The 27586-nt window shown below is 36.5% G+C and overlaps 1 protein-coding gene across 1 annotated transcript; it reads right to left on the bottom strand.

Moving 5' to 3' along the window:
• Nucleotides 1-6698: 6698 nt before the first annotated feature.
• LOC113508735 lies at nt 6699-23397 on the bottom strand. Its single transcript, XM_026891818.1, has 28 exons — nt 23278-23397; nt 22243-22437; nt 21096-21224; nt 20697-20826; nt 19756-19955; nt 18153-18285; nt 17807-17943; nt 16691-16835; nt 16358-16515; nt 16241-16285; nt 15933-16055; nt 15090-15475; nt 14139-14354; nt 13715-14015; nt 13382-13630; nt 12927-13270; nt 12468-12738; nt 12119-12277; nt 11902-11994; nt 10932-10975; nt 10688-10814; nt 10078-10373; nt 9867-9975; nt 9418-9466; nt 9295-9345; nt 8230-8356; nt 7374-7534; nt 6699-6958 (listed from the first exon to the last, which is right to left on the bottom strand). Exons 1-28 carry the CDS (start codon nt 23395-23397, stop codon nt 6807-6809), a joined length of 4650 nt encoding a protein of 1549 aa, XP_026747619.1. The 3' UTR covers nt 6699-6806.
• Nucleotides 23398-27586: the final 4189 nt, after the last annotated feature.

Raw genomic sequence — 27586 nt, 5'->3', positions numbered from 1 at the left:
CATATCTTAAAGTCATTTTCATAATCCATGATTTCGTGAAGAAAATACATCAGCGTGTAGGAAAAAGTGTGTATAAGCTACAGGATCTTCCATTAGCGAAGCAGACGAAGTTTGATGCGTCTGAAATAAATTCAATTTGCCCCGGACACGCCGTGAATATGAACAAAAGGCACTAACCTGCTTACCGAAGGTGGCCGAAGACGCACGAAGGGTGACGAAAAGCGGGGAAAAAGTTGAGCTTCTTAAATATGCATTTGGTTTATTAATTGGTGATTTTTGCGGTACGGATCAATAGGTAGAGGAAAATTGTTTTCGGAAGTTTTGTAGACTTTAGCTGTATTAAGGGAATAAATTAATTGTTATATATTGGTTTTTGAGCCAAAATAGAACTCAGGAGAAAAATAAACTTTGGCAACAAGGTGGTAGATTAGTAAAGATTATATTTTGTAATATTTTCTAAAACCAGAATATTCAAATTTATCTCACAAAAATACGTGTCAATATGCGGCTACGGGAGCTTTTTTAACGCCCGTTAAAAAAGCGTTGAAATAGAACAAATGCATTTCCAAGTAGGTACAAACGACCAATTCATACGACTATTCCTTTAGCGCCCAACGCCCAGCGCCCAAAATGCAACACTACTCGATAAGAAAGCGTCGCGTTTTAAAAGCACTTGGTCACAACAAGTACTTGGAAATGCATTAGTTCTATTTGAACGCTTTTTCTAAATCTAACGTTTTTTTTGTTACTCATGATTCATCTCCGCCAAAAATATGATACGTCTTCACCAAGCTACAATATTGCAATCCTAACACATCATAATTTCTCGAGCGTCTTTCTAAATAAAAACCCAATAAGAAACAACAGCAATATAACCCCAACATAAGTACCAAGTAGCAAGAAACTCAGCGTCTCCACTACAAGAGCCACCCTCATAAAGGAACTAAGTTAGTAACTTCAGCACAGCGAACAGAACTAAATTCAAAACGTGAACAAGTTCAGTGTGAAAGTGTAACAATTTATGCGATGAGTCGACGAGTTGCTAAGTATTTCCTTTAAGATGTGCAGAGCTCGTAGCCTTCTGTAATAATGAGTGGCAGCCGATTGTTGAAGTGTGGTCCAAGTGAAGAGGAAATTTTAAAGGGAAGTTCGTTTCTTTTTCGAAATGAAGCACGGAAGGCTGTTCGGCATCTCGGTCTCGAAATGACAGTGGATCATTGCAGTAACTGGAGAGGAATGCTCACTTACCTTTTGAAATGATATAACTGTTATGTATTTGGACTTATGTCAGGTTGCGTAAGCCCACAGAACTGTAATATCCTTGATTAAAACACACACGTTAATTCTGTAGCTATTTATTAATTAAAAATGGCGGTGGGTGTACACCAGTATTTAAAGCTGATACAACTTAAGAATCAGTGCCGGCGTTAGGGGGGGGGGGGCGTGATGGGGCGATGGCCCAGGGCGAAAAAATTCTGGGGGCGCCAAGGTCTGAAGTTGGAGTCTCTTGCCTCTCCTGGCGCAAACCCTCAGAACTGTGCTCTACGCTAGAGGTGGAATACTTCCACCGCCAAACGTAACGCTAAAGGAAAGATGAAATTCTTAATATAATTTTACCTGGGATCAGCAAAAAACTAACACTTGATATTGCTTCCCTCAAGTGGGTGCCACAATATTTTCGCACGGGGTGTCAGTGGCCCTTACTCCGGCACTGATAAGAATACTCACTTTCATTCTTAAAAACATACATATATGAAACATGCTACACTTGTATGTGCCAATTTGTATTTGGTAAGTATTGAGACCTTACAGATACCTTGAACAAATTTCTATAAATATTTTCACCTAGAATATTTTAGGGAAAAAAGTCGTCCAATATAGCAGACATACCTTATCTGGTAAGTCCAGTTGCATCAAAACACGTAGGAAATTCAAGAGGAATCTAGGATAGTTCTACATGAAGTACTTTATCAAAAGTACATGTCCGCTAGTCACCTATATTTGCACCTAGCCGACCATTAGCGACCGCTCATCAAAGTTCACTTAGCATCTGTCTCAACAAGAACCTAGTGTTTTGTTAACTATTTACACAGTGCTAAAGGTGCAGCCTACGCAATTCACTTAGTAACAGATTACAGTAACAACGGCTGTTTAAGTGTTTCATACTTATCTTGGGGATGAGTCAGATCATTTTTTTTTCTTGGGATAGTTATTTCATAATTTGTAAACAGTGTTTTTTTACGAATATTTCAAGGTGCCTTAGGCATGAGACTTGAGGTTTTGAAATTATTGCGAGGCAAAGATCAAATCGCATAGCGTAGGATATATATTTAAATAAAAAATGGATTAACTCGTTAAAAATTTACTCATTACTAAGCATCAAAAAATATTGTAGACAAGTTATAAAATCAGCATAGTTGAGTATTAATAGCAAAGAGAGTGAACCGTATCATTCAATACTCAAAATCTAAACAGACTTAAATCATAGACTCAAATTTACCATCGCTGCAACAAACAGAATGAAAATACCTATTGTTCTAACCCAGATCCTAAGCTTCTGGCGCATATAAATCTTCCTTTCATCCGACGTGATAATAACAACGGCTGTCCGGCAGTCGAACACCATAAAGCCAGAAATCCAATAACACTAGTGATCCGTGCAGATTTTGTGAGAACGAAGATTATATTGGACTAGACATCTGTAGATACGACACGATGCTCAGATTAAACCGACTAGTTCAAACAAGAAGTCTGAATGTTATTTAACAATGATAAATAACTTGTAGAGGAATTTATTTCTCGTGGCTATACTACAACTTTACAAGTTGATCTGTCATAGGTTAATCTATGCTTCATACGGTTGGTCTGTAGATACCTAGAGGGTCACCCACCCTCTAGGTATGTCATAACGAGTTACTCCGTGTATCCTATTGCTCACGTAACTGGGTTGAGGAGGTCAGATAGGCAGTCGCTTCTTGTAAAACATTGGTACTGAGCTGCATCCGATTAGACTGAAAGCCGTCCTCAAAGGAGTTGGGAAAATTCTGACCTTTATTAAAGAACAAAGTTTTGAATCTGAAATTTGAACAAACCAGCAAGCGCTTGCCCGTTTCTTTTCCATATGAGTTAGTTATTGTATTGTGTTTGTATACTTCATATTTTTGCCTTCCTTGCAAAGCATGTTTCTTTTAATTACTGCCTAGCACCTCCAGAGTCACATCTCTTCAACTATTCTTTGACCGAGATAGAGAACCAATATCTGGTATTGCAGTGAGCTCTCATACAGTCGTGAGCTGTGACCGCGTGAACCGTGTGGCTTTATTACTTTCCCAGTACCAATGGAATTGATGGCTGACCAGTAACGTTAATACAGTTCTTAATACGATGTTTCATTAGTTTAAAGATCCCGTAAAATACTGGACATGATTTCAGATCTTTTGTTTGTCAAGTAACTGTTTCCGCGATGCAGAGATTTAGTACGACAGAATATGATATATGGGTTCATTATGTTTAAGGAACTATTTTTCAATATACAAAGGGATCATTTTATTTCACGAAATATTTTGCAATACATAAACAAATGCACAACATTATTATTATGCTGCAAGCTACGTAAGCTGAGTAATTAAAACAGAGAAAATATTCCGGTAAATATATGACAATTTTGAAATAAAATCCTTTTAAAACATCTCCCATCTTCTCTTGTCCATTCTATCCTGTTCGATAAAAACGACAAAACAAAAAAAATGAGCATGGAAAACGTAAATAATTCTAACATTTGTAGCGAGTAAAATCCATTTTCCGAGGTTTTTATTTGGACAACTGTTTCGTTCGACAGTAAACTGCAATAGGATTACTATAAAGGTACTGCTGCATGTTTTAAAAACATTTCTGCAAACTCGTTCAAAAAAGGATTTAGTTGTTTATTTTTTGCCGAAATCTAAATTTAGTTTACCGTACTCCAACGGGGTATTCGGAAGCAAAAAATAACATTTTTAAATTTGTATTCCGTGTTTACGGAATGAGTAAAAATAAAAAGTTTAGATCAAAAAGCTAAAGTATTTAAAAGCAAAATCTAGCCGTAGTAATAGGCAAATATAGGCTGATTTAATAATATCGTAACGTCTGGACACGTTGCCTGAGAGGCATACAACCCTCAAACAGGTTTTTTTGTTTTAATGTTTTTCTCCTAACCATTATGCATATTATTCATTATTTTCCCCTTTTTGCCAGTATCTGTCCTCATTTCCCTACAAAACCGTCATCCGTTGTCGCCTTAAGTCGACGAAATTTTCTATTCCACTTAACAAGACGCCGGCGCGACACTTTATACCATTCACAACATTTTAACGGCTGTGATGAGCATCTTATAAAATTGATGCTAAAGTGATATTTAATGGAACCAATAATTTTCTTGATGGCCTTTGAAGGATATTTTAAGAAGTGTACGAAATTTATTGGAAGGTTATCATTCATGAGGAGGTTTCATTTTTGTGTACGGAGCTGGTATGTTTGTCTGCGTCGTTAGAATATATGGATGATATTAGGTTTCGGAGTGTTATTTTGTTAGATTGGGTCAGAATAGAAGCGAATCTATACTAATCCATACTTCTATACTAATATATAAAGCTGAAGAGTTTGTTTGTTTGTTTGAACGCCGCTAATCTCAGGAACTACTGGTCCAAATTGAAAAAATATTTTTGTGTTGAGTAGACCATTTATCGAGGAAGGATTTAGGCTATAAACCATCACGCTGCGACTAAAAGGAGCGAAGATACAATGTAAAATGTGAAAAAAAGCAGGGCAAGTATAAATCACAACTTATATCTTCTATCCACGGGGACGAAGTCGCGGGCAACAGCTAGTATTACAATAAGAAGAGACATGCTGATGAAAAGATGTACTGTTCTGTATTTTACGCTATCTCACGGTGAAACAATAACGGATCAAAAATTCAGTCTACATTATTACAAATCTTGACTGCACTAACCGAGTAGTGGACCCACACGCCAAACACACTGAGCGCGATGTGTAGCGAGTTCGATCCCTGCGCAGCATTATTGTGATCAACAAATGCTTGTTCTGAGCCTATGTGTCTTTGGAAACGTGATTTGAATGATTATGAAACCCCCCGCGACACGAGCCCCTAATGCGGGACTCGTTTTTAAAAAAAACTTCTACAGTGTAATGTAATAAGCTGAAAAACCTGTAACTTGGCAAATACTAATCTCAATGATCAAAAAAAAAGATTGAAAAAGGTTTTTACATAAACGCCTTACACTTTAATTAATCAAGATTTTCCTCGTTTAAAATAAATCACTGATTTTTAGCTAAAAGCCTTCAGTGATTCAATATTTCAGCGTCGAAGTTATTCAGTTGTGTGACGTCACAGCTGCCTTGTTCTATCCTGTTAAAAATGTCAGATGCCGCCTACTCTAATCTTCGCTAACAGTTTGCAAAGAAAAACTCTTCAGAAATTCATGGAACTAGGTTTTAAATTTTGTTTCTGATTTGACTTATATTCTTAAATGCAGTTTTCGTTGGTGGGTATGAATTAATGGCCTTTGACTTAATGTGATGTGATGTGATGTAATGTGAGTTTTTCCATAGATGTTCCGAAGCAGGATCTATCGAGATGTATCTATTTTAATTAATATCATTAACCATTTAGGTATTGCTGTGTTTGTTCAGCTTTAGGTACTTTAGAAAAAGAAACTCACATACTTAAAAATGTTCTTGTTTTTGAGTCATTACTTTTAAATATTTATTTATCAACTGTCACTCAGAGTTCGAGATTGACCCAAATAAAATTGAATTCAAACAGACATCATTTCAAATAAAGTGCACAGAGAAAGTAGCAACAACAATCAAAATTTATTGCATCTGGAAATCGCAACTTTGTCCGAAACGCATAAAGCGCTGCTATCCAAACTTATTAGGGGTTAGTTTTGACTGTGTCGACATAGTACGACTAAGTTTTAGTTCTCATGTCGTTGGTGACGATGCAGAATCGATCTAAGTAAAATAAACTTAGTCTCAATATACTTTGGCGGATATTATGGAATAAACAGCCGTAAAATAAAAATAAAAAAATATGACAATTTCGCCTCTTTCTAAGCGAAAATGTCATGTCAAAAAAACACATTTCAAGACTATTGTAAAGGGAATATTTCATGACATTTTTCTTCATCACTTTGGTTACTTTGAATCCTATCATATAATTTATCTCCATCAGTTCACACATCATCATATTTACAAGTTCAAAGCTTTACATAAAATTTTGTCACAGGTAGCGTCCGTGTTATTAAATTGTTTTACAAATATTTTAACTTGAGCGCAATATCGTGCAGATTTTCGTCCCATTTAACTTTTTTGTCGAGCAAATGCTTCGGTTATTAAACTGTGCGTCGCGTTTTATATTGCATTCTAAAACCTTCTAGTTTCATACACTTTTAGTGATCCTGGTTTATATATTTTAAAGGGAAAAAGTTCTAGTTGCTAAGGAAACGCTAAAAACAATTAATTCATGATAACAAAAATGGGTTTTATCTGGAATCGTGAAATCATTGCTAAAACGTCTATTCTAGCATCTTCAAAAGGGAAGAGGACTGGTACAAGATTATGATATATTCTAAATTAAATAATTAAAAAAGTCTGTACTTCAGAAATTGTATAATAAAACAAATAAACACTAAAAATACACAATAACAAAACAATATTTTATTATAACTGATAAACTGACTTACGTAATATCTTAACTCAATCGAAAAATTGACAAAGAAGGAACAGAGGAAGAAGATTCTACGTTACTTCTTCTTCGCCTCAACTTTCTTTGTCTCCAGTTTCTTCGCTTCCATCTTCTTCCTCGTAGCAGAAAGAGTTCGGTTAAGAATCTCCGTCGCAATAGATTCATCTCTCTCTTCCAGCACAGCTTGTATTGCTGGACACCAATGTGCATCTAAAGTGGAAAAAGTGCTCAGGTTACATTTCGAACAAGTGAAAAATGTTTGTTCAACTGCCTAATCATTGCAGTTCATAAGAAAACTTGGTGACAGGCAGACAGCGGACTCAATTCCCATTTTGCAATGGATATGAATCCCTAAACAGTACGTATTAAGGTTCATTATTGTGCGGCTATGCGGAAATCTAGGTTCCCATAACAGGAGAACTATTATTCATAACAGTCACAGGATTAGGATATTCTTCTTGGAAGCTTAGGTTTTATTGCCATTATATCAGCTCAGGCATATCATTGGCATCGGAATTTTCCAAGTTCCAAGTTGTTCGAAAGATCCAAGACCAATCAATCTGTTTTATCACATAATAACAAAAAATCACAAATACTATTATAAAAAATATTTTCTGCTACCTACCCACAGCGAGTTTCTCAAGCAGGTGGCACCGGTGCTTCTGCCTACCCAACACGTGTTCCTCGTTATATTTCTGCAGCTCACGCATGCGCTCTTTCGCCGCCTGGATACGAGCGTGCCTGTCCTTCTTAGCAGCTTCAGCCATATCAGAAGTTACTAGTACACTGGACAGAATTTGGTGAAATCATTTATCTTTAAACTAAATACAAATTATGTATTTTCTTCTTTTTCCCGCACTCTGTCTTCCGTTTCTCTCGACTTCCGTCTATTTCTACATCCAGTGTTAATAAATACTAGGATACTATTAGGATATTCGGATGATGATCTGCACGCGTAACTCTAGTTTTTCTACGGTTTTGTTTTGTAATATCATTTTTATATTTATAATATTAACTTTGGTGAATTTATATTAACAAAAGTGCCTCAAATAGGCCCACATAAAATAAAATAATTATTTGTTTGGTCAGACTGGCCTGTTGGTCTAGTGGTTAGTGACCCTGACTGCTATATCGGAGGTCGTGGGTTCGATTCCCACCCAGAACAAATGTTTGTGTGATGAGCACCATCATTTGTTCTGTGTCTGGGTGTAATTTATCTATATTATTTATGTATTTAAAAATATATAAGTAAGTTTATCAGTTGTCTGGTTACCATAACACAAGCTCTGCTTAGCTTGGGATCAGATAACCATGTGTGAGTTGTCCCAAGATTTATTATTATTATTATTATTGTTTTGATTCCAGTAAATATATAACTATTGCTAGTGTGTAAAAAACACCAAAAATACAATTTCTTTGTATAGATTTAAATTACACTATGGACCTCGCAGAATAAATATTGTAAGTAAAAGAGTGATAACCTTTCTTCTTCATTTTTATCCTTCATGCAGAAAGGCAGGAAGAACAGAGGAATGAATTTGTCCCGAAGCTGTTCAGGCATAGCCAGGTAACTGGCTTCTTCCTCACTCTCGACTGACATTTCCATTACTGCGATAGCAAGAAATTTATTAGTAAAATCATCATCAGATTTTGACGATTTACTTACTATTTGTCATATTTGTCGAAGTAGTCGTCATGGCTTTGAGGTTCTATGCATGCACGAGGAGCAAAACGTCCCCAATGCTGGCAAAGCACCAATTTGACTTTTCCGAAGGTAAACTTCGTTTATTATTACAGCCAACCCGCAGTTAGTTAGCGTGGTTATCAATGCTCACACCTATCCTATATGAGAAGACCCTTATTTTTTGTTAAGGCGGGGGCATCCTCATGTACACCCACTCCCCCGGAGGACGAAATGGGTAGTGTCAGACTCTTACTGACTAAACCTGAACTGCCGCTTTTGTGTCGTTGTACGGCAATGCTTGCAACGCATTGCCGTACAGACTCTTCATACATGAGAAGAGTCTGTGCAGGAATGGGACGAATATAGGCTGTATTATTAATGATTAGAATGGGATGAAGAACGAGCCGACCCGGCAGCGTCAGTGTCACCAGTCAAATTACGTACCTACTTATAAATTCACGACACGAAAGTTATTACGCCATAGTAATTTCTAAAAAGCTTTTCCTTGGAGACGATGGTAATTTGTCCGGCAGTCCGACTATGTGGCACAATAATGAAGCATCAAATGTTGATAGCAGTATCAACCGTTTCAAAATGCAAGGTGATAATCTAATATATAAAATTCCCGTGTCACGATGTTAGTTAACGTATTCCTCCGAAACGGCTTTATCCATTTTAACCAAATTTTATATGCGTTTTCAGCAGGTTTGAGAATCGGTTACTGTCTATTTTTCATAACCCCTAATATTTTGTCTCCACTGTGATCATCGACTGTTAGGCGGTACGTAGTTCGCCGGGACAGCTAGTATTTTATATAAAGTTAATGCATCAAGTGAAAGTAAAATCTTTAAAGATAACATACATCCACTTTCCGAGGCAGGCGACGGTCCTTGAGGGGGGACGTCTTCTTCATCTGGAAATAATAAATAAAATCTATGTAATATTTTAAATATTTTTTATAAAAAAAAATCGTAACTAATCTTACGTTTTCCTTTGTCTTCTTCCCCAACCATTTCATCGAAAATCGTAGTTTCCTGAGGAAATTATATTATCGAATAACAAATGAATTTTAAATTACTTGGAAAATAAATAAACGAATTAGGTATACATATAATGTTTTTGTGACCTAAGATGGTTTCCATTCCCACAAAGGACAAACAGAATGTACAGGATCAGTTGTTATACAAGCTTTAAAATTAAGACTAGATGTCGATGTGTGAAAATTGTACAAAAAAAATATTTTACCTGCATTAAGAAATTAAATCCTTTTGTCGCGGGAGGTTTCACAAACATACAAATCACATGCAAATAGACACCCACTCTCACACTCAGGACAAGCATTCGTGGAACACACAAATGCGTGTCCTACGCTTGTCACAACCAGCGGGTTTAGAAAATTTTTGTTACATTATTGCGACTACAGGAATTACTCACAGCATCGGCGGTGCTGACGTGGCTTTCCGATTTAATAGGCGGCGGGACCACCATAAATTCAGTGCGGAACTCTTTTCTAAAACGACATGAGAATGAAATCAGAAGAAACCTCTACAGACAGTAATTGCCACCAATAAATAGTTGTCTGTTTGTGACAATTATTAGTAATCACACAAATACCTAAAATTTTTCTGTTGTTTTTATAAATAGCAATAGTTTTCTTCGTTTTTCCAACCTAACCTTGAACTGTCCCACTGACCTGATTTGAGCACCTCTTAGGTTTCTCCCGTGCTCCTTTGCATCCCAAGCCTTTTTTGCTGCAGTAAACTCCAAGTCCCGATCATCTTCTCTTTTCGCCGTCGCACCACTATTGATAGCCAAAGCACATTCCAATTCCACAAAAGCATCGCCAGGTTGTGGAGGATTCTGCGTGAATTGCACCGGCAGCTTTTCCTCTTTTTTTTCTTTGTCTCTGTCTTTGTCTTTAGCTGAACCTGGTTTCACCGCCTACGGATATAAGGATTGGAGATTTGAAGCACGAATTTTTGTAACTCAAAAATGTGATTGTCATAAAGACGTTTTGAATATAGCGATGGAGCCGAACCAGCGATGATAGAAATACTCTTAGAATACGTGACGTACAAAGATGTTAACAAACGTTTTTAATTTCATTTTGATATTTTAAATCCAGCTGTAGCCGGTTCTTCTCCGTCCTCTTCCACTATTTTCTTACCTAATCTTACCTGGCTTCCCTACTTGAGTAATTTGACAACCTATCAAAAGGTTAACCTTAAAATGGACAGGATGTATGATTACTGTACCTTTTCAGGTTTGGCAGCAGGCTTCTTTACGGGAGCTTCAACTTTCGCAAAGTCTGGAGAGTTACGAACTTCGTCCACTCGTTTCCATTGGGCTAAAGTCAATGGCCATCCCATGGGACAGACGACCCTATAAGAAGAAATTACTATCTTTAGAAGTGGATTATGAAGTGTACAACAGTACAGGTTAGATACTGAATTTGAAAATATAAACTAAACATATACACAAAGTAGAAACATAACTCACTCGATAGAATATATTTTTGGCTCCTGGATTATAGATCTTGGTAACTGAAAGCATAAAATTATATGTTATCAAAATCAAATAAACGGCCACTATTTTCAGGGGTAAAGGCAATTGTTACTAAATCTTTAAACATTAAACTTTAACGACACTTAATAAAATACCTTTTTCTGTCAATACTTATCACCTGTAAGTTTTTGAATGCTCTCCGTCAAAGGAAAATCATGAAAGCATTTAACAACCAAGTATCGTAAGTATTTGTGAAATAATTTATTGTTTTATTTCAGTCAATTTGTTACTTGGGTTTCGCTGAATGGGTTCAGCTGTCAGGTTCACTGCAGCTGTGGGGTGGTAAAGTTGTAAGTAAATAATGGACAGCCCTTACAAGCCGATAAACCGAACCCAGAAGTCTCTCATCGTTCTAGTTATGCTCAAGTTACCCGGACTAAGGCCTCAGTTCATAACGAACAGGCTCCTAAAGCCAAGTTAGTACAGTCCCAGAAATCCAAAAAAGACTGTTCAAAAGATGACTGGATATTTTGGAGCTCAGGGACGCCTAAATATGACCAAGTACCCAAGGAGAGGATATCGATGAACGTCCATCTTTCAATGAGCTGTGGTCCAGAATAAAAGAAGTTATCTACCTCAAAAAGACTAGTCTAAATAATAAGATAAGATGTGTATTTCAATTGTGCCTAGAATGGTTAACACTTGTGTCTGTAAGTTTTGTTTCCGAGTGGCCGTGGATAAAAGCATTGTTCAACTTTTTGTAAGGTCTGATGGCTAACAAACCAATTAAATTAAATGTCTTACAGTGGAATGCCCAAAGTATCAGGCCAAAATTGCGGGCAGGCCACTAGTTAGATTATTATATTATGTTAGTGGTAATTTTTAAAATATCTGTATATCATCGGGGTGACATCTTCTACTTAGAAAAAACTAAATAAAAAGAAAAAAATAATAATGAGCAAACCTTTGTGACTGATCGGTTCCTGGAACTAGCAGCAGTTCTTGTCTTAGCTGCTTTGTTTAAAGATCGAGCACTTGTCAACGCGTACTGCTGACCCTATGAGATGTAACATAAATAAGGCACCAAACCAAACGGAAGCATTCATCCAAATCGTTAAATTATCATTATTTAATCTAATTCGATCATTGATAATTGTAAAAGAAACATAATTATTACTCACTACATTACCGTGGGACATGGATCGCGTTTTATGTACAGCTGTAGGTGTGGGTTCCAAGCGAATGTATGGCCAATGAATTTCACCTTTACCCGTGCATTTTGATAATATTTCACTGTGACCTTCGTGTGTTACTGTCCGTAGCGTTGCTACCATTTCTAACTGTAATTATAACTTTAATCATTAAAAAAAAACAACTCCAGATGCAAGACAGAATGTAGTGAATCAGTGAAGACGCAAATCGTTGCTGGTCGGTGGAAGTATAAATGTACCTAAACAAGACTGATTATTTAATTCTTATTGAAGAAGCTTCTAGCTCAAAAAAAAGAATCATAATATGATATAAACATACATCAGGTGACGTTGCAGATACTCTGAAACCAACTGACTCATGCTTGGTGACAGAAATCTGAATTCCTCCCAGAATATTTCTTCTATTTGGCAAAAATATTTCGTCAACGTGTAGCTTAGAAGCATGAGGTAGAGATAGTTCCCTACAAGGGTCCTCGTTATCACAGATGTGGAAAGCTCCCTCGAAACAAGACATGACAGTAAGCTGCCAGTGGGCATCAAAATGAATACCCGAGACTTGGCTAAGCGTACCGTGCCCCATGACCGTGTAGCTGAGGAATTGAAAGAAGAATTTAATTTGATTCAATGTATTATATCAGCTAAGCTCGATCTTATAGTCTATGTATAGCATACGTTTGTTAAAGCTTGACTTTTGACATTCTAGATTAACATTTCGATATATTATTATCTACATCATTCACTCAAAATATCACTTGGTAAGTTTTAAATAAAATCTTACCCAAGAAAATTCGGATGAAAATCAAAGGTGATATGAGTGTTGTAAGCTTGAGGTAGTTGATGTCCAGTATCGTTATCATACACAGCTAATGTGCAATGAGGTACGCTGCTGATAACATCAAAATGGACTTTGACGTAAGCATGGCAATAAAAAACTCCTTGAAAAAAGGGGATCCACTTGCATTTAGGAGTCACTGGAGTAAGCCCACTGTGTTGAGCTAAACCGTACACTCCACTGAGAGCCGAAGCCACAGAATAAGCATACTTCGCTCCAGGGTACATTCCGAAGAATTCGTTCATAAGACCCGATAGTGCATCCATGTTTCCAAAAGCGTGTTCTTGAATCTAAAGTAATAATACAAAAATTAATCTGACAAAATATTTATATTTGTCAAGTCAAGTCATATATTAGCACTGAAAATTCTTACCTATAAAAAATCTATGCTGTATACTTACATGTTTCATAACATCGGGTGTAAATGTTGCTTTTGAATTCAAACATTTCCTCGCCCACGTTCCCCTCCAATGAGCTTGTAACACAGTAGCCGCCTCGTGTTTCCTTATAACTTTCTCTCTTTCATCTTTTAGTAAACCACAAGGCACCTCCTCTGTCGCCAGCTCACAAACTTGAGAAAATATCGGAGGTTCTGGCTCCTTTAATAGCTTTTCCATAACTTCAGGTTCTACTATGGGTTTCTCTTCGACCTTATAGGTGGATTAAAGACAAGAAGCATGAAAATATTTCCAAGCCAATGCAATTCAGGTTAAGATGAAACAAATATTTTATACCTGTTCTACTTCTCCAAGCTGCTCTTCTACCATCTCTACTTGTTCAGGTTCAGGCATAATACAGTCACAAATATCCATATTAACAATTTCCCTCAAAGATCTAGGAGGCAACGGTTTAGTAGGAAACCCAAAATCGGGATCGCAAAAATATTTCCTCAAAACGTTACAAGTCACTTTCATCTCTGTGTGACCTAACCTTCTGGACAGATGGGTTTGAAGAGCTTGCCTGAACATCCAGTGGAGTAGAGATCGGTCGTAGCCCACAACCTTGTTATCCCAGGTTAAGTCCGGAAGATAAGACCTGCGAAACCAATGAAGACGAATTTGGTTCGCGAGCTGAATCATATCGAAATATACAAGTAATCAAAACCGTTCTGGTAATGAACCACTAATTTACTGCATAAAATACGAAAAAAAAACGTACCTGAAAAACTCTTTGTCGGCTTGCTGGGCAAGATTTGTGTTTGACCGATTGATTTTGATCCAGTTATTGAAGGCTGCTCCAAGACCTAATAGGAACCTGGACGCCCAAGGGCATTCACGGACCGCAGCCCCTTGAATTACATCTCTGGTGCCAACGAGTAGTGACGAATCACTGATAAGCATTATATGCCAATTCATTCGAGAATGAGTCCAGATCCTGGCAAAAAATATTCGAAGGATAATTCAAATTTAAAATTGTAATGGTCACCTATGACTCGCAGTAACGGTTCAGCGTTGCAGATTTAGCTAGATTTCTAATAGATGCATTGCAGGTATTAATGTTTTTTGTTTATTTCAGTAACAGACAACTTTATTACTAAATTAAGTAAAGCATTATTTTCTGAAATAATCACCATTAATTTATTAGAAAGTAAAGTCGCTATCCTTCTATTGCCACTTAAAGTGCATTGTACTATATAATATTTTAATAATACAATCTATTATGGCATCGTCCATAAAAAAATCTCATATTCACCCCTTATAAGTCATTTAACTCCACATTATGTACCAGCTTTTAATGTGGCTCCATATCACTTTGATTACCTATTTGGTACAGAATAATTGAGATGTAATTTGACATTTACTACGAGAAAAACAACCTTTTTTGGCATTAAATATACAACACCCCTGTTACCTATCATAGCCAAACTTAGCCTAATAACGTACTCAAAAGAACACTCAAAAATTTATTTTCGTACAAATTAATGCAATTAAGTGTTTTGTAAGAAATCTCATGTTGTATATTGTCATCAATAAACTGAAAACTTTGACCTTAACCTAGAACATTAAAAACAATTCAGAACTCAAAATTTTTAGAAATGATAACAAATCAAAATGATGAGCTGATTTTTTAACAAAATTCAATTTTAGAAGTAATACTAAAAAGCATTACCTACAAAAGTGTCTTCCAGGCTGAAAATCCACTTCAACAGTCTCATACCCTCGTGTTTTGACGTAAGCCTTAGGTATAGGTACCGCAGTGTCAACGAACCACTCAAATCTCTCCACAATAACATAAGCTGACTCTATATAATCCTCTACAGCTGTTCCCGTATTGAGTAGAACTCTAGGATGCATGGTACTCAAGGACAGCCTTAGTTTGTTACCCTCAGGTCCATCAATCTGAAGGTAAAGTGGTGCTGCTTTCGGTGCAACTATGTCGGAAAGTCGTTGGTTAGCAGATTTTGTGATTCGTAGAGGAGGATTGCTACCGGCTGATGTGCTTTGATACATCGAAGGGTAGTAAATCACGTGGATGGCATTTACTAAAGTTGCAACCTAGAAATAAAATATTAGAAGAGCTTAGTATATCAATAATGAAACATATAGTTTTTTTTTAATCTCATTTTATTTAGGGGCTTTTATAAATAAACACGACCCTTTTACATTGATTAACCTACGCTTACTAAGCATGATGACTTAATAAGAATGCTACATATGTATGTAGTTACATAGAAAGGGGGGCTACTCGTCTTTTCAAAGATGTTGATTAAAATTGTAATACGATTCTCATTTTAACATTCAAAGCTAGAAAAGGCTTTTCTTTTTTTTTTCCTTATAAACTTCTTTTCGACATTATTTTTGCTGCAAGGCGACGGACCCACGAGAGGTGTAAACAAAAATCGTACTAAGATACAAAAAGGCGTACTCTGAACAGCTAAGACTCGGCAACACAAAGTTTAGCTTACCAAAACCGTTTCTTACCAAACTTACTAGATTATTAACATAATCTTACCATATCAAACTGCACCCATTCCCTTAGTTCTTCCTTTAGCGCCTGCATTGCTAAGTTCGCAGCTTGTATCGCTGATTTCGTTAGTTCCCTCAGTTTTTTTTCCTTCTTTCTCGGTTCATCTCCCTGTCGTGTATTTATTATTAAAGAAATGACATCCAGTGCAGTTATATGTTATGCTCTTAAATCAAGACTCATTGCCATAGTCAAGTTAGGCAGAATACTACAAGTCGCATTTATGGCTATTGGCTAAAATTCATTTTAAGTTTTGTTGTGATTTAAATTTAACATTTAAATAAATTAATTCTTACCCCAGTCCCGCTCTTCACATGTTCTTCAATGAAACCAAGAGTTATCTGCAAGCATAATATACAGTGAGTCAATGACGAACAATGTTTGGTTTATCTAGAATAGTTTTCTTCACTCACCGACTCCGTACTCTGAACATCCAAAAGGTGAGGGGCATGGGATAATTTCATAAGACCGTTGCACTTCAGGAACTTGGTTCGAGGACAGTCGTAAGCCTCATACAGGCCGTGTCTACGAGCCCAGTCCACCCAGCGGTAGTACTTCCATAACGCCACCTCTAAAACAAAATCCGTTAATAAGGAGAGTAGGATTGAAGAATAGGTGTGAATTTAAGTAACAAAGTTAACAACTACACCATACCGTCTACCAATTCCTGTTCTAGAGACTATCCTGTTGGAGAATGGGAGCAGCAATATAATATGTAGATAATAAGCATGCTTGAACGTTATTACCTGGTTCAGGCAAAGGCTTTTTGAGAGGTAGATCTCTTGCCATACTGACTAGCAGACTCATCTCGTGTCCAGGAGTTATGCCAGGCAGATAGTAGGAAGGTAGATGCTCAGTGTCTTTAATCACGATATACGTCATGGTCGGCCGCTGAAGAGATAAAAGATTTTTGGTAAAAGTAGCTTCACCCGATTGGCTGTCGCTATTCGATTGCTTATAAGAGAAAATCTTTACTTTGAAGAAGCAGAAAACAGCTTGTTTTATTTTCGTGATATTTTTTTAAGTCTTCTACAATAAGAGGCATATTTTAATCTTTTATAGTGACTATCGACCCAACCAGAGTCGAGTTCGACGCGCGGCCCTGCTGCTTCAGCTCATGATTTAGGACTCCGGTTGGGTACGAAACTAGTAGGGCAATACCGATAAATACGCGTGACTGAACCATTGCCTCATTTAATAATATTTTACACTGTAAACAAAAGTTATTTTAACGTAAATTAATAAATTTTCATTTTGTCCTTAGCCATATCAAAAATGTGACCAACATAAAGTAATGAATATTTATGTGGGTACTAGACTTAACTTCGTTCGCTTAAAATCTTTGTTGACACAGAACAATTAATATTAAACGCTTAATTAACCTACAACAGGGTTTCGTGTCACGGGAGATGTTAAAACAAACGATGTAATAAACTCTGACACAGATACTAATATAAAATGTTTGTGATCTGATAAACGTTACTGAAATCTAAATGCACGGGGGCAGAAACCACCAAGCCAAATAAAATGTAAGAAATTATATTTTTAAATATTCTAAAGTCTATTTTTAAAATTTTTTAATGACTTTATTTTCCTTTAATGCACGTTTTTAAGCGAAAACAATATTTGAGCATGTCAAATTCAAATGTTAAATTGTTTAAAGTCTTCCATAGTATCATTTGCATCACCAAACCCAAAGTACGCGATGTGTTGCAGCCTTGCGGGGTTTATCCCCGCGTAGAGCAAGCATTTGTGTGATCAAAAGGATTGGAATGTATGTGAAACCCCCCAGAACAAAAGGATGAAACTTAGAACAAGAGTATTAGTAGCAGTACTTTTTCAAGAAAAAGAAAATATCTTACTCTGACAGCAGCTGCGTCCCTTGCAGTTGGTTTCTTAGTGCTTCTAGACTTGATGGTACTGGGCTGAGTCTCATCATCGTCATCCCACGAGAACACCTGCACCTCTCTCGTGATGAGGCCCCAAAGAGTTTCCTTATCTTTTAATCAAGTTTAAAAAAATTACGTAAAAAAGCATCACCAAATCCAATCATTAAAATTTGACACTTGAAGTCAAAAAAGAAAAAAATGACATAAAAACTACGACCTATACTATGTATCGTGTCCAATTTCATACATACACGAGAGCATATTTTATTTTAGTCTATCAATATCAATTGATGGTCTCTTAGAATATTAATCGGTTTACCTTCAACAAGGTATCTCATGTCCATAGCTCCTGTAAGGGCATGAAAGATGTTAAGTTCTGGTAATGATTCGTCTTCAACAACATCCGATTCTTCATCCGAATTCATGTCAGGAGCAGCCAACTTGAGCAGCGCCTGTTTGATTTGGATTAGCAATTAGTCGTTCGCGTGACACGAATATTTTCGGTAGGCGTTCGTGTGTTTTGTATACTCAGGGACCAGTTTTGATGTGATTGGAGGTGGCTTAGCCAAATGGGATGCAAAGTAGATATATTGTGTTGACCTGAATATGCCATAGGCCTTTAGCCTTCAGGCTTGATGCAACATTGTCTGATAAACGTGTTTTCATGTGAGGTAATAAAATCATATGGTTAAAGCTCTTTTGAATTATTCCATGGAATGTAAAGCGGAAAGAACGAATTCCTTTCAAGTATTTTCCCAAAATTCAAATGAATCTTGACACAACACCAGAAACAGACGCTTTCAATGTAACCTCAAAATTACCAAGACCAGTCGATACTTTTAGTTCCAAAAAGATCTTACCTAACCTACATAACTCCAGCTCTGTTACTTAAATAATAAAAGAACCTAATTTACATCCATCAAGTAATTTCAGTAGCTACTGCCATCGAAATACTTTCTCATTAGGAATTCTGCGGCACAGCGCTCAATTACATCGTCGGCGTTTGCGGTAACCGGAGTATAAATCTCCAATTTATTTCGCAATAAACGAGCGGTTACTGATGGTTTGCGGTCCCGATGGGAGATGAGCGAGGAATGGGTTGGTAACAGCTGTATAGATTTTATAACTGGAAGCTGGCCACTTAATGCCTGACACGAGGCTGAAGTGAAGCTGATATTTTAAATTAAAAAATAAAACGTGGGTTTGAAAGTTGCCGGCATTTCCCTAGCTTACAATAAAACGTTGATGTTATTCAGTTCTGTTCTAACCCAAAAGATTTTTTGCAAAAACCTACCGCCATTTTGCAGGAGGAAGATAAGAAGCATCAAACATTCTTCATTTTCAGCACAGCTCAGCTCTCAGTACCACCGACCACGATCATTATAAGGCACTGATAACTCTATTATTTATTCGTTTTGTGATAGAAAGGTAGTAATTTTGTTTGTTTATTCAATAAATAACTGAAATATCTTACACAACGTTTCCTTGGAACAAAGACAGGCTACGGTTTGAAAAGTCTAGGGCTTTAAATGTGAATAAAATTATACTTTTGTTTAGTGGAATTTTAAAGACGTTAAATCTGCATGCTGGGTGCAGCTAACAATAGCTGGAAACCTTAATTTATAAAATAATGCGGGTTTACTGCACAGATGCAAATCTGTACATTAAATGCGATATTAACATAAATGATTCATGGTGTTTTTACGAATTAAAGTTGACATATATTGGTTTTTTACTCCAATGCTAGGCATTTTTGGTATTGATCTTTTCTCCTAATTAAAATCTCTCTTACTAAAAGATGTCTGTTTTCGCTAGCTTCATCACGGAAGTCGCAAAATCAGTCAGTACCCAGTCAGAGAGTACAATTCTTTACCAGCAAACGAAAAACATAATGTTTCAGCATCCCTTGTTATTCTACGTACCTTGCAAAGAAGCAGAGGCCACAAATACACCACGCTGGCGGTCACCGTCGCCGGGGCCTGCTTCGGTTTGGATGCCGGTGCGTGGGTCAGAAGCGGCGAGAATGGAAGCAGAGGAGACTCTATAGCATCCACTGGCACTTGATCACTGACCCACACACAACGCCACGCTCCAAGGTAGTAAAGACGGACGAGATAGCAACCTGATGAAAATGAGTATACAGAAATTTTGAAAACGGGACATCTTTTAAATTTGGTAGACTTTGGTTTGGTTTGAAGATATATACATTATGTTAACAATTAAGAGGAAAGAAGATTTTGTTGGATTTATCATAATGACCAATTCACATGCTTGTTCCTTTTTTTAGGTCCAAGAATTCATTGGGAATGTATATTTTCCTCCATCCTTGTGATTCAAACGACACATCGTCAGTCCGTTTCCTACTTTCAAAGAATGCCGTATTTGGCCATAAGGAAGTTGTTTTCGTCCCTTTATAAGTGGTTTGATGGTTTCCACACGTGTGCAAGGAAAGTATGTGTTTATGTTCTTGCTGTGAGGTAATTCGTTTAGGACCCAACCATAAAGTTACTACGGTACTAATACACTGAGCTGTTTCTTGTGGAAAGTACTGTGCAAGTTACTGCCAATATATTTTTTGGCATGTCTAAAGTTACTATTATAACATAAATAAACACCTAGAACGATCCACTACCCCTGATTTAAATATAAAAGTATTTTTTGCAAGCACTTTTGGTGAACCTTCAAATTAGACAATCCATCCATACAATGTAAAGTACAAAATAACATTTCTTTGAACCAGCCTAACAAAGTTAATGATGGCTTCCTAACCAAATGCATACTTAAATGTATATGAATCCAACGAACGAAGCATCGTCTTGTAAGTGATTTCAGCAAACAGTTGGTTTTAAGCCTAAATTCTTACCATTTTTTGAGAGACCTGGTTTATGAGTTAATCCACCTCCCGCCCTAGTACCAGGAGAATAGATGTGATACTTCGCTCTCCACCCTTCTGGAGAAAAGCTGCACACAAAGTTCTCCCATTGATGTTCCACCTGCAAACATTACAATACTGTTAAGTTCGAGATCATAGAAGTTATTCCATTAAAGGATACGAGAGCGATTGATTCATATTGACATTATTATTTTTTTGGCTAAACATAGCGTTTTGGTCACGTGGCATTCTATTTGAGGCATTTTCTAGGACCTGGACACCTAAAAAAGGTGAAATAAAGGTGCGAATAAATCTTTTTTTTTTAATGACAACCGGGTGTTCTGGTGCTGTTGTCAACTGGCTAATGCCGCTTTTCACCAAAATACTTACAATAAGTCCTTCGACCCTTTCCAGTATGAAACATGCGGACAGCACACGTCTGCAGAATGAGGATCTCATCAGGACTTGAGCGTGACTCAGCTGCATATCAACTATTGACATTCTGCCTCCATTGTTTTCCTGTTACAAAATAAATTGACTGAGAACTGGAAACATACAAACCGGCTAAGTGTGAGTCACACATGCATTTGAAGAGTTCTGTATATACCTACATCTATAAAAAATGCATTCATTATCTTAGTTGTTTTTTAGGATTTCTTGTTTAATCACAACAGAAATACATTATTTGTGAGAATAATGTAATTAACACCTTTCATAAGATATAGCTTGGTGACAGGCGGACAGACAGTGGAGCAAAATTGTGTCCTATTTTATCCTTTAGGTACATACTAAACGGATTTTTGCTTCGAACTATAAGTCGTAGGCCATTGCGATCATTGATAGTTGTTATAATCTACATAAACATTCATATTATAAAAAATGATCCAGTTCAATTACAAACACATGGAAATTGCCTTGAAGATATTCAAATCGACATTGCTTCCGTTCTTTGTATAGAGAGTCAATCGTGAGGTCAAACAACTTAGGAGCAACATTTGAGCATAATTATAGTGATATTGATATTTAGTCAATAGATTTATTAGAAGCTATTGATAACTAAAGTTGGCAATAACAATCCAGTTAATCAGTGGACTTCGTAACTACGCCTACCCAAATATGACTGTTCCTGGCAGGTAGGAGTTCCTCTACAGTTTAACAGATGTAAAATATTTGTTTTCTATATACTAATATATAAAGCTGAAGAGTTTGTTTGTTTGAACGCGCTAATCTCAGAAACTACAGGTTCGAATTGAATTTTTTTAGTGTTGAATAGACCATTTATTATCAAGGAAGTCATCATTAATCAAGGAAGGCTATAGGCTATATAACGTCACGCTGCGACTAATAGGAACGAAGATACAATGGAAAATGTGGAAAAAACGGGGAAAATTCTAATCACGTGTACGAATTCGCGGGCAACAGCTAGTAAATAAATTTTATATTTACGTCTCCACAAAAAAAAAGTAAGTAAAAAGACAAGTCGTTTTTAAATAAGTCAAGCCATCAAAAAATAAGACTATAAGATAAAATGAAGTACCTCATAAATAACTACTTCGGCATCCCAACGATCGTTTGCTAATTCTTCGGCTCTTATCCATCCATGCAAGTACTGCCGAACTGACCTCGGCAGGGGTTGGGTCTGGTCGTCCACCCACACGTGCCCGGGGCCGTCGTGGGGCGGTTTTACCGCCATTTTGACGTATAAAGCATGTGTTCTGAAGGCTGCTGTACTCTGCATCAGGGACGGTATCAATGCAAATAATGTCTAGTCAATCAGTATCGGTCTTAAAGAGCCCACTGCTAAGCTACTTCTCTGTCTCTTTTCTTTCGGAACCACCATATCCTGCATTTTCGTAAATCGTCTGCCCATGTAATAGGGATGACGACTGGGTTTAAAAAGTAAACAACTATTTGGTCCCTAAGTTAGATACTTGAAAAATATTAGACGCAAAATTGATAAAAAGTGTCAAAGATAAACTGGTCTAAAGTTAAGAAGGGGCTTGTGACGTAACGATATCGTAAGATTTATACGAATTGTGATTTCACGCGCAAGTTTCATTCAATGTGATTTGACCAATTTATGCTTACGGGACAGAATAAAAAATACGTGTCCATTATTATAACTACAAGATGCGACACTGAAAAAAAAATCATCCCCACTCCAGCGTACCGGGATTTCGTCGCCAATCTTTATACCATCCATCTTTATACCATATACCATCAGCGCATCTAGTCAAGTGTCTAAAGTCAATGCTAAGCCAAATTAGGAAGCGCCTAATTAAAATTTCCAACGTATTCTTTTAACTGTTATAGCTACCGACAAAATCACTTATTTTGAGGCCTACGAGCAGTTAAAGTAAATCTGTTGATGTCGTTTATCGTGTTGTAGTGCACCGCCTCATATCCACAAATATAACAGCATAACCTACTTTGAGAGGTGGTGATAAACTCTGAACCTATAACAGTACTTCATATTTTTGGGCAGGAGAGGCCCAAAAATATGAAGTACTGTTATGAACTACGAATTACAATATGAAAGAAAGGATTTGTACATAGGAACACTAATATTTACCAATCCCCAGGCATCGGAGTGTAATTCATTATCCCGAAATTCTCGAAAAGGACATTCCAGGGGGTCTACTTCGGCCACCAAATTGGTTTTTACAAAATTATCAAGTGTTTTTCTCGACATGTTGGCGGTAATAACCCCCAAATTATTTTAATAGTTACAATAACAAGATAAATTGTATTCAATTGTCAAATTGACAGCACGTTCTTTTTTAATTCGAGGCTGTAGTGTTTTTATTATTGCTATTAATATAATTGTTTGGTTACATTGGATAAAGGTTTTATGCAATTTAGCATTTTTTGTGTATCGTCTTCTTTAAAAAGATTTCTTTCCATGTTATTGGCATACCTTTCTATACCTACGCATATTAAGTCAAACAAATATATTAAGTACTCACACCAATATTTCTATACATCGGGAATCGAATCCGGAACCCAATCACATGGTCACTGCACACTGATTAGGTTGTTATGTACACCGGTGCGCTCCCCACTTGCCTTTTATATTAGAAACAAATTAGAAGGCTATTAATAGACTCAGTATTATTGGAAAGGGGAAGGATTTGACGTAAATTAGCAATAAGGATGATTGCAAAATCCTTCTTTGTCGTTTGTCTTATCGATCCGATTAGCTTTTACCAAGTTCCTTAGGGGCCTGCCCATTTTACAATTTTTTTTGTTTCTTTTTTGTTAAGCCCTTATTGTCCGGTGTCTCTTTCCAGTCTATACTTTTTCCTTTTATTTAGAGTCTGTATATTGCACTGAACATTCTTCGTACAAGACTTTTGGAACCCATTGGATGCTGTAGTTTTTTTTAATATAGTTTAGTCATCTGTGGAGTGGGATATAGTTGACCGAAAAGTGCACTATTTAATTATTTTTAAATATTTTGACTTTCAATACAAACGGAGAGAGGTTAAGCATAGAGCTGTCTCAACTTCGATCGGTGCTGCTTAACCTTCAGAACCTAATCTATCCCAAAATCGACTTCTCGCAACTGATTAAGCATGGTTTCAGTACTCGTTCCTTTTCTTTGCAAAAGCTTAGTTTGAAGACGTTTGAAGGATTTTTTTCGGATGGGAAATCATCAAATGACTCCTTCCGCATGTGTTGCGCCGAAAGAAGTCCTGCTGAGTAAAACCATCCATGTTCCTTCCTTTGCCCTTCGTGTACCGGAGCCACGGTAACCCTTTCGGACAATCCCGCTGCCCCGACAGGACGTTTAAATACCTGGATTTGACTAGTTATGTTGGTAATACTAAAACCTAATTAATATGTACGGTAAGGCTACAGATTTCATCTAACATTCTTGCGCTCGGACCGTCGCAAGGCCGCTCACACAAAAAATCTAGTCACGGACATATTGACAAAGGCTTATTTATGTATGTGTTGCTTTGCTCACAGCTTTTGTATGATACAGATTACTTTTTAGTTCCTATATAAGTGAAGGAATAGGTATAAGTTGAGCTGTATATATTTAATTTTAACAGACTAACTTTTGGACTTTTTTTCCGGTTATTCCCCATAAGAATGACATTTATCGAACCGTGCACTTTAGAGTCTAGAATATTGTAACGTTCTGAAAGTGCCCGGAAAACGGAGTACTTAATGAGAAATATAAATTTTTCATTTTGATTCTGGTTTTGTGAGTGTATTTACATACTTATTTCAACACAAATTTAAAAATAAACATACCCGTTAACTGCGTTTGCACTGACGACATTGGAGGTTCCGTAGAAATAGGATTAAATTCTTTAATGCGGGAGTAATTTTTCGAAAAACTAAAGTTATCACAATTAGCATACACATCTTTCTCTACATGCTCACATAGTATATAACATGTAACTATTATATATCGTAGGCGGATATGGGTCGACATTTAATGCAGGAAGTGAACCAATAAGAGTACCGGTTTGCCGTGAAAGCCTGAGTCTGCAGCGTGGGTAATACCGTTTCAAATGCCAGACTGGATTCAATTTACACGAGAAATTTGTTTAACCTAGTCAAACATGAGCGAAGTATGATAAATTGATAACGAGTTAGTCCTGGGCGCAAATTACTTTTAGACACGACAGATTTCCCCTTTGCGTTAGAAATTTCTCTAGGCGAAACCATTTTTATGGTTATTTGCCTTAAGTGTAAAAACGGAACGCTGTTACTAATGGTCCACTGGTTGTCCGTCTGTCTGTCTGTCCATTCGTATGTCACCGTATTGTAATTTATGAGTCGTGGTATCAAGACAGTCGGAATAATTGCACATGATATATTGCCATAATAACAATTAAAGACTAAGATTAATAAACGATTGATACGATCCTATTTTTATTGGGGGGTGACAAATAATTTTTTTTTTTGGTTCCAGTAAATTTAGGTATTTGTCACGACTGATTCGTCTATCTTTAGCCTTTTTGTGCGGAAACTTCAGTGTCGTGAGTCCGACTTGTACTTGACCGGTATTAATAACTTGATGGAATTCTTTGAAAACGATTTACAGTATTATATCACCGAATTAAATAATCTTCAACATTTTCAGATATTATTTTTTATAAAAATAAAAATTCTAATTATTAATAACAGTCTAATTACACATCCTGCTACCGGAGATACTTACAATTAAAATAAAAATAGTCTAAAAATAATAATAAGATAATGACTTAAAAAAACAAACTTAGCCCACAAAACAGTTTATTAAGATTAAATATAAGGTACTTAAAATGATAATTTCATATGATATTAATTCATTAGTTGAAACTGTTGAACACGTAAGCTATGGCCTAAATACCAATTAACTGCTGCCATTTTATATAATCTTATATAATGCAATTGCATTATCGTTGTGTATTTAGTTACGGTAAATAATATTATATTTACTCTTGATGGTCCGTAACTGATGGTCAATTATATCTTAGATGTTGCATTACGATTTGCGACTTTGCGAAAAGGTTAAAAACTTTTTGTCACAAAAAAGAGTTTCTAATAAATATTTAAATTTCTAATAGAAAAGTTGTGGCTTTGTGTCATGTAAAGATTTTTTTTTCGGTTTTAATGAAAAAAAAAATGATTTTCGTATCCTGTATTTTTTAATTAATTAACTAACCTGCAATGAAAAGTGCAGAATACTATTTGTTGGTATGCTAGGGGAAATCGAAATACCGTCTAAGCTTGCAAATCAGTTGCGTTTGGGCTCTAAGTCTTGTTGATTATCTTACTCTGCTCTAGATGTCACTAGTCATGAACCGATTTTAAAGAAGTAGGAAGATCGCAAATCTACGCGGCTTTCATACGCAATTGATTATCTTTTTAATGAGCCTCGGACCAGCAAGATCACACTAGCACTATAATCATTAAAATAATGCAGATTAGTGTAATGCACATAAACATAAAACAAATCTTTTAAACGCGCTTTTTCTTCTAAATAAATAAATCTCTTTTCTTCTTCATAGTAAGCTCCGTTACCCAACAGCTATGGTTATTCAGGAAGGAAGTTCACCTGCTCGAAAGGTCAGTGGTACACTACACCGCATGAATCACTGGTAAAGCTTTCACTCGGATATCAATGAATATATACAAACATCTAAGCAATTTGAATGAATCATAGTTTTTTTACTGAATTCTGAAAATAATACTCATAAAAGGATGAGTCTGTGAGTTTATGTTGATCCGGTATCTTAAAACGGTTATTGTTTATTCATTAAATATGTAAAATGGTTGAAGAATCATGATCACTTCGTGTCTTTTTTTGTCTTTCGTTCTTTTTCTCCATTTATCTGTCCCGGTGTGTCAGTCCGCCAATACGATACAGATCTGACAGAAAGGAACTTACTCGTAAGTTATAAAATTACTATTTCAGCCATAATGAGGTCTTCAATCATCTGAGATGGCAGATGCAGTATCTCAAAAGTCCTCAATCTTTTAATTGTTTTATGTTTTGGTTTTGACGATGGTTTCTGGGTGCTGTCCAATGTTACTTGACCTTCAAAAGCCAACAGCCACTTAATTAACTAATTTGAAGAAATCACTGTTGTATCTGACTTTGAATGCTTCAAACTATGAATCCCTTTCCAAAAGCGTAGGTTCCACTTTTTTTTAGCTTTTCTGTGTTAAAGGCCATTGCCCTGAAGGACGCCGAAGGCCTTCGCACCTCGTCTTACAATTTACGATTCCTTTCACCTGATTTCTAGCCTTCATGCGGCATTTAAATAGTTGAGCTGCATCGGTGACCAATACATAATCATTTTAAATCATAAGGATGTATTATATGCGTGTTTCAAATAAGAATAGGAACATAGTTTGAATAAGTCGTGCATAGACAT

This window comes from Trichoplusia ni, chromosome 3 (genome assembly GCF_003590095.1).
Source record: "Trichoplusia ni isolate ovarian cell line Hi5 chromosome 3, tn1, whole genome shotgun sequence".
NCBI lineage: Eukaryota > Metazoa > Arthropoda > Insecta > Lepidoptera > Noctuidae > Trichoplusia > Trichoplusia ni.
This window is presented reverse-complemented; position numbering and strand designations above follow the sequence as displayed.

What these genes read in the sequence shown, in the direction of transcription:
- LOC113508735 (XM_026891818.1), bottom strand. Translation starts at nt 23,397, where the DNA reads ATGTCGAGAAAAACACTTGATAATTTTGTAAAAACCAATTTGGTGGCC. An exon ending in AATGGGTGCAGTTTGATATG is followed by an intron (nt 15,476 to 15,932) that starts GTAAGATTATGT and finishes TTTTATTTCTAG; the next exon opens with GTTGCAACTTTAGTAAATGC. An exon ending in CCAAAAATATATTCTATCGA is followed by an intron (nt 10,815 to 10,931) that starts GTGAGTTATGTT and finishes TTCTTCTTATAG; the next exon opens with GGTCGTCTGTCCCATGGGAT.